Source organism: Aotus nancymaae, unplaced genomic scaffold, assembly GCF_030222135.1.
Source record: "Aotus nancymaae isolate 86718 unplaced genomic scaffold, 86718_ANA_hifiasm-v0.15.2.pri h1tg000064l_1, whole genome shotgun sequence".
Taxonomy (NCBI): Eukaryota; Metazoa; Chordata; class Mammalia; order Primates; family Aotidae; genus Aotus; species Aotus nancymaae.
In genome coordinates this window covers 14792910-14807738 of record NW_026988479.1, presented here as the reverse complement: position 1 = coordinate 14807738, position 14829 = coordinate 14792910, and the positions used below count along the sequence as shown (strand labels likewise).

The 14829-nt window shown below is 48.2% G+C and overlaps 1 protein-coding gene across 2 annotated transcripts in view; it reads right to left on the bottom strand.

Annotated features, from left to right (window-relative positions):
- PSD2 (pleckstrin and Sec7 domain containing 2) overlaps positions 1 to 14829 on the bottom strand; it is a 50889-nt gene that overhangs the window by 10814 nt on the left and 25246 nt on the right. For both annotated transcript variants that reach the window (XM_064366384.1, XM_064366385.1), the window contains 3 exons: positions 14496 to 14576; positions 10911 to 11023; positions 10132 to 10190 (listed from right to left, as the gene is read on the bottom strand). In XM_064366384.1, the coding sequence (XP_064222454.1) occupies positions 10132 to 10190; positions 10911 to 11023; positions 14496 to 14576 (253 nt within the window). The remainder of the gene's footprint in view (positions 1 to 10131; positions 10191 to 10910; positions 11024 to 14495; positions 14577 to 14829) is intronic.

The following is a 14829-nucleotide window of genomic DNA, read 5'->3' as shown; positions in this document are numbered from 1 at the left end:
AATTGTGTGAATTTTCTTTTGTCTCCAAGAATTTACAGAACTCTTATCACAGTCAGAACTGTGCTTGATTCTCAAGCATCATGAGAGGTTGGGCTTCTCCTGCAGCCCAGATGAAGGAGTCGGGCTGGATGAAGTGTTGTAAGAGCTGACATTTGCCAAGTCCCTACTGTGTTCCAAGTCTTGTGCTTGACATGCATTATCTTATTTCTTTCTCACCCCAAGGAGAAAGTGAAGTGCCCATTTTTATTATCCACATTTGACTGGTAAGAAAACTGAGGTACAGGAAGGTGAAGTGGCATGCCCATGATCACACAGCAAGGAAGTGAAAGGGCCAAGTGTGTCTGACACCAAAGGCCGTGCTCTCACCGCTACTCCGTGGTTAACTCTCCCAAGGTCACTCAGCACCAGGACTTGAACCCAGGCCTCTTGGCTTCTGAGCAGAAGCTCTGCGTATTCCGCCACAACTGTCTCACCCTCTCACCTGTACAGAGGGGCAGCAAGGCTTCCAAGATGTAGGTGAAGTGAGGGAAGCATTGGTCTTACGGGAGTCAAAAATCAATTGCCATGGACACACACGGGTGCCCCATGCTGAGCTGAGCTGAGCTGAACTGGGACACAGAGAACCCAAGCAGATGGTTTCATGCTCGGAGGCAGAAACAGGCAAAGAGCTGGAAATGACTAAATCCCCAAGTTCTGCCTTCTTGTTTTAACCAATGAGTAGTAGAGGGGCTCAAGCCCTGCAAACCCAACACCTGATATTCATACTTCCAGACTCTCCGTGGAGTCCCCACGTTTGAGAAAACACTGAAGAGCACTTCATCTTTGTGAAGATAAAGACTCTTGAATACTGGATACTTATCACTGTAGGATTTTGTGGATTGGGGTTTGCTATAAAGCAGTGTTTTCCAAGGTTTACCTACACAAATAGGTATTTGCTCAAAAAAAGATTTCATAATAGAGCAAGTTTATTTACATGTTTCAGAGTCTTTACCATGCTGATGTTTGCCGGTGTCTCCAAGGAGAGGATTTCACATCATTTCCCAAGTTTACTGACCTTGGCACTATTTTAGCAAAGACACTCTATTAGTGTCATGTGGGACATTCACATACCACAGAAATCATTCAGAAAACAGTGATGTAAGACTTTGTAACTAACTGACAAGTAAGAACTTTCTATGCCTTTCCAAAAGAACTTTCTATGCCTTTCCTTTCTGCCTTTCAGGAGAAAAGATCCTATGTTTGCCTTGATATGAGTGTGTTTTTATGTTTCCTTGTATAGTTTTACATATATACATGTGTCTATATATAAGTATATAGCCATGTGCGCACATTTACAATAGAGGATTATGAGGGCAATGTTCATAAGAATATCTTTGAGGCCAGGCACGGTGGCTCACACCTGTAATCCCAGCATTTTGGGAGGCCACGGCGGGTGGATCATGAGGTCAGGAGATCGAGACCATCCTGGCAAAACCCCATCTCTAATAAAATACAAAAAATTATCTGGACATGGTGGTGAACACCTGTAGTCCCAGCTACTTGGGAGGCTGAGGCAGGGGAATTGCCTGAACCCAGGAGGTGGAGATTGCAGTGAGCAGAGACTGCGCCACTGCACTCCAGCCTGGTGACAAAGCAAGACTCCGTCTCAAAAAAAAAAAATACTATCTTTGAGTTCCACACAAACTGAAACTTTCCCAGCCATTAGTCAGGAGTGCAAAATCAGAAAGTAACCAGGGAAGATTTCTAATCTAAGCAATGTCAGACTACGTTGTTGTATGTGAACCTTCCCAGAAGAAACAATTATTGGTCAAAATATTCATAGCACATCTGTGTGAAGGCATTGGAGGCATTACAAAAGCAGTGGAGGCTTCCAGGGTAAAGATTCTGTAGGGGAGTGTGCAGAGGTGACCCCAGCAAGAGCAGCATTTCTCCCTGAAGCATTTGCTGCTTCCCAGAAGCTGCTGGGGGCTGAACAGCTGAGTGGCCTCTTAGGACTGGAGAACTGAGACTGGAGTTCAGGACCCACCAAGGACAAGGAAAAACACCCAAGGACTTGGGAAACACACCAGTCACACTTCAACAAAAAAAGCTGAAATTAAGAAAAAAAATACTAAAAGAATAAAAATTATCCCAGATGGAAATATGGAGAAGCAGAAATGAATGAAATAACAAAAAGAATTGGTAACTCTAAATGGAAATTCATTGTGTAGAGCAACAGTAAAGTTTTCCAGGGAATAAAATATAGAGAGATATAATAGTTAAAAGCATGGTAACAGGAGTATATAAGTTAAAACAGCAGTAAATGGAACTAAAATGTTTCAAGGTAGTTCATTGCCCGGGAAGTGGAACAAGTACTTTATAAGTTAAGGATGCAAATTGCAAACCATAAAAAGAATTCCGAAAGAATGCACAAATAAGCTAACAGAGCAGGGAAATGGAATTCCAAAAACTACTTAATCCAAATGTAGGCAAAAAAAAAAAAAAAAAAAGAGAGAGAGAAAAAAAAGAAACAGAACTGAGGAGTCAAAGAGAAAACAGTCACCTGGTATACTTGAACTCAAATATATCATGATTCATTAAATGTTCAAATTAACATTATTATCAGACTTTAAGTATATGATACAAGAGACATACCTTAAATATAAAAGAACAGAAATCTTTGAAACAAAAAGTCAGAAAAGGATATACCACACAAACACTAACAAAAGAACTCCAGTATAGCTACACTAACATCTGACAAAATAGATTTGAGGGCAAGAAGCATTACTAGAGATAAAGAAGAACATGTTCATAGTGATAAAAGGGTCAATCTGCCAGAAGATATATAATCATCCTAAATCTGTATACATCTAGTAGCACAGCTTCAAAATACACAAGACAAAAATTGACATAACCAAAAGACAACATATTCACAGTCTTGGCTAGAGATTTTAATACTGCTCTCTTAGTAACAAGCAGGCAAAAAATTGGCAAGAATACTATGCCAAAAAATTAGATAACCTAGATGAAATGGGCAAATTCTTAGAAATACATGAGCTACTAAAACTGAGCCAGATGTGGTGCCTCACACCTGTAATCCCAGCACTTTGGGAAGCCAAGTTGGGAGGATCACTTGAGCCCAGAAGTTCGAGACCAGCCTGGGCAACATAGAAGACCTACAAAAAAAAGAAAGAAGAAAGAAAAGAAAAGAAAGAAAATTAGCTGGGTGTTGTGGCACATGCCTGTGGTCCCAGCTACTCAGGAAGCTGAGGTGAAAGGATTACTTGAGCCCAGGAGGTTGAGGCTGCAGTGAGCCAGGATCACACCACTGCACTCCAGCCTGGGCAACAGAGACACCCTGTCTAAAAAAAAAAAAAAAAAAAAAACCACTATCAAGAGATGAAAAACAACCCACAGAGTGAGAAAAAATATTTGTAAATCAAATATCTACTAAGGGCCTAGTATCTAGGATATATATATAAAGAACTCGAAGAATACAACAACAAAAGACAACCTAATTTTAAAATGAATGAAGGACTTGAATAGACATTTCTCCAGAGAAAATATATTTTAAATGGCCAAAAAGCACATGAAAAAATGCTCAACATCACTAATCATTAGGGAAACACAAGTTCAAACCACAGTGAGATACCACTTCACATCCACTAGGATGGCTATCTTTTTTTTTTTTTTCTTTTTTTTTCAAAAACAGAAAAGGGTTGGTGAGGATGGAAAGAAATCAGAACCCTGCACATTGGTGTTGGAAAATATAAACTGGTTCAGCCAACAGTTGGGCACTTCCTCAAAAAGTTACATGTAAAATTATCCTATGACCCAGTAAGTCCTAGGTATATACCCCAGAAAAATGAAAACAGATATTGAGACAAAAACTTGTACATGAATGTTCATAGCAGCACTATTCACGATCACTAGAAGATGAAAAAAACCCAAATATCCATCAAAAGATGAACAGATAAACAAAATGTGGGATATCCATACAATGGAATATTAGTCACCCATGAAAAATGAACTACTAAGACATGCTATGACATAAATGAACCTTGAAAACATGCTAAATGAAAGAAGTCAGTCACAACAGGCCACATATTGTGCGACACCACTCATGAAATATCTACAATAGACGAATTCACAGAGACAGAAAGCAAATTAGCATTAGCCAGGGGCCAGGTGGAGGAGAAAATGGAGTATGACCTTTGAAGGGTATGGGGTTTCCTTTTGGGGTGAAGATGTTCAGAAACTAGACAATGGCAACAACTGCACACCACTGTGAAAGTTCTTAGTGCCACTAAATTGTAATCTTTAAAATAGTTAAAATGGTTAAGTTTCATAACAAGAAAATAAATCAGTAAGGATATACGTGATTTTTACAACACATATAGACACCTTATTGGCACATATAGAACACTGCAACCAACAACCACAGAATAGATTCTTTTCAAGTCCACATGAAACATTCACTAAAATTTATCTTTCTTAGGACCAAAAAGCAAGTGCAAAAAAGTAAAATTATACTGGGTAAGTTATCTTCTTTAAAATACAATACTCATAACGACAACTAGTCAAAAAGACATGTACCCAGATCATCCCAAAGCCCAAGGGAGGTCCATGATTTGAGACCTCTGAGTTCCCAGTTCCCCCTCTCCCTCCCACCCCATTTGGATCAACAGGGTCTTCAAGTCTTTCCTAAGCCCTTGGACTTCTTCCTCTGTCTCCCAGCAGAGGAAAGTCACAGTGGGTCCAACCACAGTCCCATCCCAAGGCCTGACCCTGGCACTCTCAGGACAGGGCGACCATCTCCCCAAACTTATCTCCTTGCCCAGAAGAGAGGCTGGATGGGTACAGGGTGATGCCCAGGCCATTGTCCAGGTAGTAAATCTGTGTCACTGCCTTTGGCCCCACAGGAGCCAGGCCTTTTCCCACAAGTCTGACTTCCATGTGCAGCCCTGAGGCCAGAACAATGCTAGCCTGTCTTTAAGGCTCATTCCAGAAGCAGGATGAGGCAGGTCAAGCAGAAAGAAAGCAGACATCATCCTTCAGGAGGAGGGAGGGACTGATCAAAGCTCCTATGGACAGAAAAACCCTTGCCACTATTTGCAAATCTAGGCTAACCCTTAATTATACTTGGTATCCCCTTAAGGTTCTTGTGTGAGGCTCTGTCACCATCTGAGAATGGGCAGACCCCTGCAGACCTCAGGATAACATCCAAACCCCTGGCCTGTCCCTCCAGCCCTCCATATCCATCCCCAATGTGCCTTGCTAGCAACTCCTGCTGTTGCCATTCTTCAGGCAACCCAAGGTTGGAGAGAAATTAAGCTGTTCCTGAAAAACAACTAATCTTTGTTTCAACTTGAGCTCTCCTGGAATGACTTCTCCCACCCACCCCTCCCTGTTTGTTTGCCTCAACCCTGGTGGTTCTCCCTCCCTTACCCCAGCCTTCAGTCCACTCACCAGTGCCATAGGCTGTGCATCCAAAATACCTCTGGAATTTCTCTCCTGGTCTCCATCTCCAATTCTAACCCACTCTGCCATCTCCTCAAGGCTGGAGCTTGCAAATCACCATTCCCTGACATCCCCCCTACTCAGAGCATCCCAGGCTCATTTGCTGACCTGTCACCACCCATCATCACCCATCATCCCCAGCATCCACACCATCTCCAAAATCCCCATTTCAAATACAAACTCCTGACCCCCATCTCCTGCTCTTCCACCTCCTCCCCCATTCTCTAGAACCCTCACTCCAACAACCCTTTGATCCTCTGTTGAGATCTGATACAATGTGGCCCTGTGGCCCCACCCAAATCTCATCTCTAATTATAATCCTCACGTGTCAAGGGAGGCGGGTGATTGGATCATGGGGGTGGTTTCCCCCCATGCTGTTCTCGTGATAGTGAGTGAGTTCTCAGGAGATCTGATGGTTTTATAAGTGTTTGGAAGTTCCTCCTACATTCTTCTCTCTCCTGCAATCTCATGAAGAAGATACCTGCTTCCCCTTCCGCCATGATTGTAAGTTTCCTGAGGCCTCCCCAGCCATGTGGAACTATGAGTCAATTAAGCCTCTTTCCCTTACAAATTACCCAATCTCAGGGGAGTTCTTTCTAGCAGTGTGAAAATAGACTAATACAAGATCCAAAGGACCTCACTTTCTTTTTTATCCAGTTTAGTTTCCAGGCCCCATCAATAACCACTTCTCTGCAAACCTCTCTCTTGCCCCTTTCTGCTTCTGTCATATTTGCCTAGAAAAAGCCCAGTAATGATGAAACCCAACTCATTTCCTATACTGTATCTGTATCCGAGCTCAACCAAATATACTTGCAGGACACACAGCTGTGCTAACTGGTGCCATTTTATGTCTATGACCACAGTCACATGGGCATGGAGACCTCCTGACACTGCCACAGTTCCTGTGTTTGCTCTTCATCCTCCAAAATGACCATGGCACACCTTTTCCTTTCCCTTAAGCCTCAATGTCCCTGTAATAGACACTGTGGCTCTCTCTCTCCAAAGTCTCTTTCCCATTATGTATTAGCAATGAGGTGTGGGTAGGGAAGAATGACCCCACCTTCCAGCTCAGGGCTAGGCCCTGGGTCACCTCATTCCTCCTGCCGCAGAGATTGATTCAGTTAACCTAGGCTTTTTCCAGCTGTCCATGGTACTCCCTGGTGCCTTCTCTCTCCTGCAGTGATAGCGTCTTATCTGCTGAGTTGATGCTGGTGGCACACACACAAGGTTGGGCTGTTTTAACATCAGACTCACCGCCGGCTCCTGTCAGACCCCCATACAAAGCCAAACACCTCAAGAGCTGTCTATGGCCACCACACCCTCACGTCCTGAACTCATCTCACCCACTTCAACCTGGCAGCTGTCCTCTCCACTCCACCTAAGGTGCTCTTCAAAAGGTCTCCAATGACCATGACTAGCCCACCGATGACCGCTTCAACCCCAAAGGGCACTCTCATGCCATCACCTTACTGGACCTCATGGCAGCCTTTTATACAGTTGGCCACTCACTCCCTTCTCCTTGAAATGCTGTCTTGTCTGGACTTCAGAAATGCCACATACTCACAGGTTTCCTCTAACCTCCCAGATGCGTTCCAGTCTCTCCCACTCCTCTGCCTGGCCTCTACTAACACTGAGCCCCTGGACTTAGCCATCAGCTTGTTCTCTCCGCAGGGACATGGCAGTCAGCCAGTCCCATAGCTTTGAATTCCACCCCACCCCATCTCCATCTTCAAACTGGGCCCAGACTCATCCATCTCACCGCCTCTTTGGCTCCCCACACTGATGTCCAGAGGCATCTCAAACCTCAAACACGGGTCAAAAGCAGGACTCAAGTCTGCCTCTCCCACTCACCACCCCTACACAGAAGTTTCTTCCCCACCTCAGGAAATGGCGCCCCCAGCTAGCCAGATGCCAAAGGCACCCTTGCTCCTCTCTTTCACTGACCAACCCCATCAGCAAGTCCTGTGAGACTCAGTCCTGAAAGGTGTCCCTCAGCAGTCCCTGCTCTCCACATTCACCACTCAGTCTACCCACGCCACCATCATCTCCCACTTGGACCATAAACTAACACCACTATGGAAACAGTTCTGCAGCTCCTCAAAAAATTAAACACAGAACAACCAGATATATGACCCAGAAAGTCCACTCCGAGGTAGAAACGCCAAAGAACTGAAGACAGGTGTTCAAATGAAAACTTGTACACGAATGTTCACAGCAGCGCTATTCCCAACAGCCACAAGGTAGAAACCAGCTCTGCTGCTGCTGGCCCCATTGCCTGGAATGTGTGGTCCCAGATCTTTCCATGGTTGGCTCCTGCTGATCCAGGTCTCTGCCCAAACCTTGCAGGCCTTCCCTGACCCCGAGTCCAGACCCCACCACGCCTTCCTGTGTATGCCCTTCACGGAACCAGCACTACTTGTAATCACTTGCTCACTTCTGTGTTGTCCACCTCCTGTAACAGACGGGGCTCCCTTTCCTGTCTTGTTCATGGAACACAGAAGGCACTCAGAAGACAGGATTGTTGCTGAGCCTCCAACCCGAGGGTCCCAGAGCCCCTCCTACACAAAGCCTCCCCAGTTCCTCAACCAGACTGTGCTTATCTCAGGAGCATGCCTACAGCCCAACAGCCCCTTACTGCGTCCCGGTCGGACCAGAGCTCTTTCTGTGGGCACCAGCAGGGCCCCTGTTCCTGAGATCCCCACAACCCACCAAGCCTCAGTCTCTGCTTGATGAATGACAGGGACAGAGAAGGAGGCAAGGGGAAAAGTGCAAAGCATCAGGTGCTCTGAAGAGTTCCCAATAACTACAACCGCCAGACCTTGGGTGTGAGCCTTACTTCCCATTCTTTATACACTGGGACTTTATCATGGGGAAACTGAGGTGCAGTGAAGTAAGTAACTTGTCTCAGGCCACAGAGCCTTCGTGTGGAGCAGGAGAGAACACAGCCTCAGAACCTGTGCTCCTAATCTCTGAGCAGTACCGCGTAAAGAGAGTGTCTGTTTGCTGCAAACATTAACAGTACTCCCAGCCCACTTCTGATCTATGAAGTGCTGACATTTCTCCCCAGCTGTGGCATCAATGTGGGACCACGCCAGCTAAGGCTCATCAAGCTCCAGGGTGCTCTTGGCCCGGGGTTCACTGGACAGTGGCTGCTGCCCTCCTTAGCAGCTCTTAGCCATAGGGAGGGGCAGCCAGGGCTTGGTCCAGCAGAGACAGCCCTGAGATTGCTCACAGGCCCAGCCAGGGGTGGGGACAGGGAGTGAGGGACATGCTGAGTGCTCCTTTTAAAGCAAGCTAGCAGCACCTGCTCGCTGTCAATAAAGAGAGGACGCAGTCTGGGGGAACATCAGCAGGCTCATGGGCTTTGGCGCTGGGTGATATCCATGTGGAACGCACCTTCTCTCTTGTTCCACACTTAGGTTGCCTGCCCAAGTGGACTTGGCCAAAGCTGTCACACATTTGTTCCTCCTGACACAGGCACTTAGGCTCTGGCCCTCCCCAAGCCAGGTGCCCCAGTGCACTCATGAGCCCAGGCTACCAGCAGACTGGGCCTTCACAATCTCACCTTCCAGGGGTCTGCAGGCTGGGTCTTCCAGCTTGCCCTCGTTTCAATTTTCACAGTAATAAGGAATACTATTGTTCTTTTTCTGTAATAATATTCTTCATAATAAAATCCTTACTAGGCGCCAGACCTTGCCCCTTGGTGCCGTGTATATTACCTCTCAGTCCTGCCCATGACACCGCGGGGAGATCATTATTCCCACCACACGGATATAGAACCTGAGGCTCAGAGAGGGCCAGTGCTTGCCCAGGGTCACACAGCTACCACGTGGAGGCAAATTCAGAGTAGAATCTGAAGTCGGGTCTATCCCAGCTCTTTCTTTCACCACCATATCCCCTGGACTTCCTGGTTAACATGTTGGCCTGTTGTCCCCCTGAGTCACTGAGCTATTCCCTACCTAGCAGGGGGCTCCAACCACCCTGGGTGAGCAATGATGGGGCAGTGATTAGGTGGAGCCAGATGGTGATGGGGGACACAGAAAGGTGACATGATGGGGGGGCCTTGGCACACAGGGCATGCACACCACTATCTACACTTACCACCTGCAAGGGCAAGAGAGCCCAGAGGGGGTCCCGGAGCAGACAGAGGAAAGAAGAAGGAGTTATTGAGCCACAAGAAGCACTGAGACAGCCTGGGGCCTGGACCAGACACAGCCTCACAGCCTGGGCATCCCACACCAGTCACTTCACTGCTTGGCCTGGTGGGGGCTGGGGGGTTGGGAGGGGCTGCCCTGGGCATGGTATTTCAATACCATGGGCTGCATTCAGGCTTGCAGGACAGGGGCAAAAAGGGCACATGATCTCTTAGCTTGGACAAGGAGCACACATCTGTGGCCCATCTTAAACTCCTGTGACCCAGCTGCCCTCACTGCCCTACATGGGGGTGAGGACTCAGGCAGATCGCTGGGGGATGAAACTAGGGTGAGGCCAAATCTAGAAGCTAAGCTGCCCAATCCCCTGGGCTTGGAAAAGAAGCCTGGCCACTGAGTGAGAGGTCTCAGGAAGGGGCTGGAATCAACACAAGATGGGTCCCTGAGAGGACACGCGACCCCCCCCATTTCCCCAACTCACGTGGCCGTGCAGGTCCGTGTTGAGCAGCATCAGGGCACAGGTGAGCGTGTGGATCCCATCTGAGTCACAGACAGTGGCACTCTCAGTGTGAGGACCCAACCTCTTCCCACTCTGTCTCCCGACAGAACCCGCCAGGAAGCCTTGGACGCAGAGGGAGGTCAGCCGCCTGCCAAACTCACCTCAGAGGCCAGGGACTGCGTGATGCCCCGGTCCATCCCCATTGCAGGGCCCAAGTCACATGCCTGCCCCAGGAGCCTGACCACCCTGGACCCACTCTGCCCCAGACTCCTGCCTCCTGTGGCCAAACTCACCTTGAACCTCAGACTGAGGAATGGCTCTGAGCCCCCAGCCCTGCCTCTGCACTGGCCTGTGTCTCTCCCAATGATGGGCCTAGTCTGGGACTTGGGCCCATCTATTGGACAAGCCTGTCCCTAAAAGGACTCCGACCTAGACCTCCACCACGCCGGGACAGCCACCACACCAACAGTCAGCACCACGACAGGGACCACAGGAGAAAGAAGAGCCACAGGACTGAATCCCAAGGCTGGAGGACTTCCAGGCAGTGGGGAGGAGAATAGGCAAGACTGTGCCTTGCTCAGCAGGCAGACCCTGTGCCATAGTTTATTCAATTAGCATTCATTGAGCACCTACTGCATGCAGAGGACAAACCATCTGGGCCTGGCAGTGGGACTGAAGTGCCAGGTGGACCAGGGTGGGAGGGGGCCAGGGCCTGGCTGAGTGGGTGGGGAGGGTTGGGCAGAGTGGGCAGGGGGCCATACCTTCCGAGGTGCTGTCATCAGGGTTGCACTGGCAGTAGCGGCGGGAGAAGTGTGTGAGGACCCGCTCACGCTCTTGTGTCTCCCCCATCAGCGGGAAGGCCTTCAAGAATGTTCTGGAAGGCAATTCAAAGCTGCTGAGGGCAGTCTGAATCCTCACCCAGGGTTAGACCACCCCCCACCCCCGCGCGCACACACACACACACACACACACACACCACACACCCGCCCCAGGGGGCCAGGGCTCCAGTGCCCCATTCTCTGGGTCTGGACATTCTCCACACTCAGGAGCCCTGGCCCCCAGGATGGCCTCTGGAGTGCTAAGGCCAGGGGACCTGGTAAGCTTTAGAGTTTCAGTCCTCATTGCCCTCCAGAGACCTACCTTCTGGAAGTAGGCAGAGGACAGATGGTGAAGAACAAAGACAGAAGAGCACCTCAGCACCAGCCCTCCTTCAGGGCAAATGCCCACTCCTTGCTCCCTCCCCTACAGCTGGGCCCTGTCCACACCTGCCCTTCAGAACGTTCCTCCTCAGTAATTCCCTCTCTTTCATGTGCCACAGCTGAGCCCCAGGCCCAACCCTGTCCCCCCACTCCTCCCTTCCCCACCCCAAGTCTGAGTTGCCACCAAGGCCTGACGGTTGCTTCTTCAACCTCAACCTTAATTCTCTACCACTGCCACCGCCCTCATCATGTGCCCAGGACAACAGGGCCACCCCTGAACCCAGTACCTCCTCCCTGCAGACACCAAGTTGTCTTTCTAAATAGACACGCAGGCAGGACTCACTGCTGCTTAAAACCCATCACTGGCTCCTTGGAACCCTCAGAATAGCACCCAGGTGACTCATGTCATGGCCATGTTCGCTGCCCAGACTACCCTCCTGTACCTCCAACCTGGCACCCACCTGCTGCCTTCACACCTGGACAGAACAGGCATTTCACTATTCAGTGCCTCAGAGCAGTACCGCCACCACCAAACTTTCAGGCTGTCCCTAGGGGCAGCCTCACCACTGCCCATCCTCTCCCACATCTTGGTACAACCAGCCCTTCTACTCTACCCTCTGTGCAGCCTCTCTCACCAACCCTTCCCATCTGCCCAACCTCATGCTTGTTCTCTCTCACCTGACCCTCTTCAGAAGCCCACACGCCTCTGGATCAAAGGCCACTGGTATACTGGCACCAGTGCTGGCTCTCAGAATGTTGCCTTACAGCCAGTACCTCTGCGGCTCCCCAGTGCCTGCACAGTTGAGCGTCAGTATTGGGCTGGCATACAAGGCACTCAGTCCAGCATCCATATCTCTGATTATGAGCTGAACCAATGAACACCTTCCCTGACCAATCTTCCTCATTCTGGTGCAATCTTTACAATTCAGCTCAAGATACAGTAGCTTGCAACACACCAACACTTCCACTGAGAACAATAAAAACCGTGAGTTTTCTTAAGCTATGGGAAAATTGCTGAAGCAACAAAGACCAAAAGGGCCAAGATTCCGGAGAGGAGAGAATTGCAGAGAGGTAGTTTGACCCTTCTGCGGCTGCTTTTTCCCTGGGGGCATTGCTGATTATGGGCACAGGCAAGAGGCAGGGCATTGGGTGGAATCAAAAAGCTGGAGACTTTAGGGGCTGTAAACACATGGCCACTTTTCCCTTTGAGATATTTGCTGAATTTCAGAGATATAAAAGATATAAAAGGCAGGAAGCTAAAAGGCTAAGCAGAAAGCCTCTGAGAAGTAGAGGGATTTTTGTTGTTGTTGAAGCAGGGGGCAGGTGTTGCTGCACTGAGAAGACAAAATCAGGCTTCAGAGCCCACGAGGGGGTTTGCCATACTCAACACCCCAGGCTCCCAGTAGAAAACTCTGAGGGCCTCTACCCTATGATCAGAGCAAACCCTGAGCTATACCAAACTTCAGTGCAACCTTGATTAGATTAGGACTGCATTCCCCACACCCTTTCTAACTGCCTAGCAAAGGACAAGGTAAACCTTCTCTGCAGGAACACAGAATAATCTAGAACCACTACAATTCTATACAAAGTATACATTATCCGATTTTTTAAAAAGTTACTAAGCATGCAAAGAGACAGGATATATGATAGAAAATCAAGAGAAAAAAGAGATAATAGAAACAGATACAGATGGTTCAGATGATAGATACTGGAGTCAGCAGCAAGGGCTTTACAAGTAGTATGTTCAAAAAAAGAGAGGGAAAGATGGAGAAAATAATGGAAAAGACGGATAATTCCCCTAGGGAATTAGAATCTATTTTTTAAATTTTTTAATAAAATGGAAATTCTAGAAATGAAAAATATAACAAATTTAAAACTCACTAAATGGGTTCAAAACCCATTTATGCCTAGTGTTCCATGTATTGGAATGCTAAGCATGTGGGAGTTATTTATATCCCACTTACTGCTCAAGGTCATCAACAAGGTCTGATTTTGCAATTCAGAAAATTGCAACCTCAGGCATAAATGGGTTAATGACATATTAGACACAGAAAAAGAGTAAATGAAGTAAAAACAGGTCAACAGAAAATATCCCAACAGAAGCAGAGAAAAAAGAATGGAAATTACTTTTTGTGTGTGTGTTTTTGTTTGTTTGTTTATTCGAGATAGGGTTTCACTCTGTCACCCAGGCTGGAGTGAGTGACACAGTCATGGCTCACTGAAGCCTCAACCTCCCCGGGCTCAGGTGATCCTCCCACCTCAGCCTCCTGAGTAGCTGGGACTACAGGCATGCACCAACATGCCTGGCTAATTTTTCTACTTTCTGTAGAGACTGGGCCTCCCTGTGTTGTCCAGGCTGTTCTGAAACTCCTGGCCTCAGGTAATCTTCTGGCCTCAGCCTCCCAAAGTGCTAGGATTACAGGTATAAGCCACCGTGCCCAGCCAGAAATTACATTTTTTAAAAGTGTAAGAGACACGTGGAACACAATAAAAAGGTCTAACATGCATGAATCACCCCATCCCTTAGCTCCGAGATGAATCCATCTCTCCTAGGGCCTGGCCAGTATCTGCCCAGCCAGCCCCTGCCACTAGAGCCTCCTAGATACTACAGGACTGCACCCATCCATTCTACCCTCCTGCTCCCTGGAACCTGCAATTGGCCCTCCTGAGGTCTACTCCCTGGGTCCAAACACCAATAGAGTTGAGATCAAATCCCATTTTACCGTCTCCTCCCTCAATGACAGTGAGGAAGTCTCTACCCCTCTGGCCCATAGTTTCTTCATTTGAAAAAATAGGAATAATAATGCCTACCTTAAAGGGGTACTGAGGATGCATGAGCAAGGTGAGTAAAGACCTGGAGCATCCTGCAGGCAGGAAGTGCTCAATACAGGCAAATCCTGCGCCTCCCTTCCTCTCCTAGAGTCAAGGCTACATTTCCACCCTCCTCACATCTAACAGCTACCACAGAGGGGGCACTCGCCCAACTGCTGGACTGCTGCTGCTCCTGTGGCTTCTTCCCCACAGCCTCACCAGGGGGTCAAAAGACTTGCCCAAGGCTGCACAGCAAGTTTATGGTAGAGCTGACATGAGAATCCAGATGTGCAGCCTGTACCCCTTATGGGCACTTCCCATCCCAGCCCCACTGACCTGAGTGCTCGGTCCAGAGTCAAGCCCGAGAAGTCGAAGAAACTGAGGTACTCCCCGGCCACCAGCCTGCTAAACTCGTTGCTGCCAGGAGAGTATGGGATGTCTGTTAGAAGCAGGGTCCAGCCCAAGGATGACAGAATCATAGGTGTTACTTTAGGAGTAGGGCCCAAGGTACCCTGACCGACCCATCCCCTAGACCTGCTCAACCCCTAAGCTACTGGCCAGTTGGGCCATAATGTTAAACCTTGGTCTAAGAGTGTCAGGAAGGCTTCCTGGAGGAGGCACTGTCTCAGTCAACACAGGGAATTAAGAGCTAACCAGAGGAAAGGAGTAG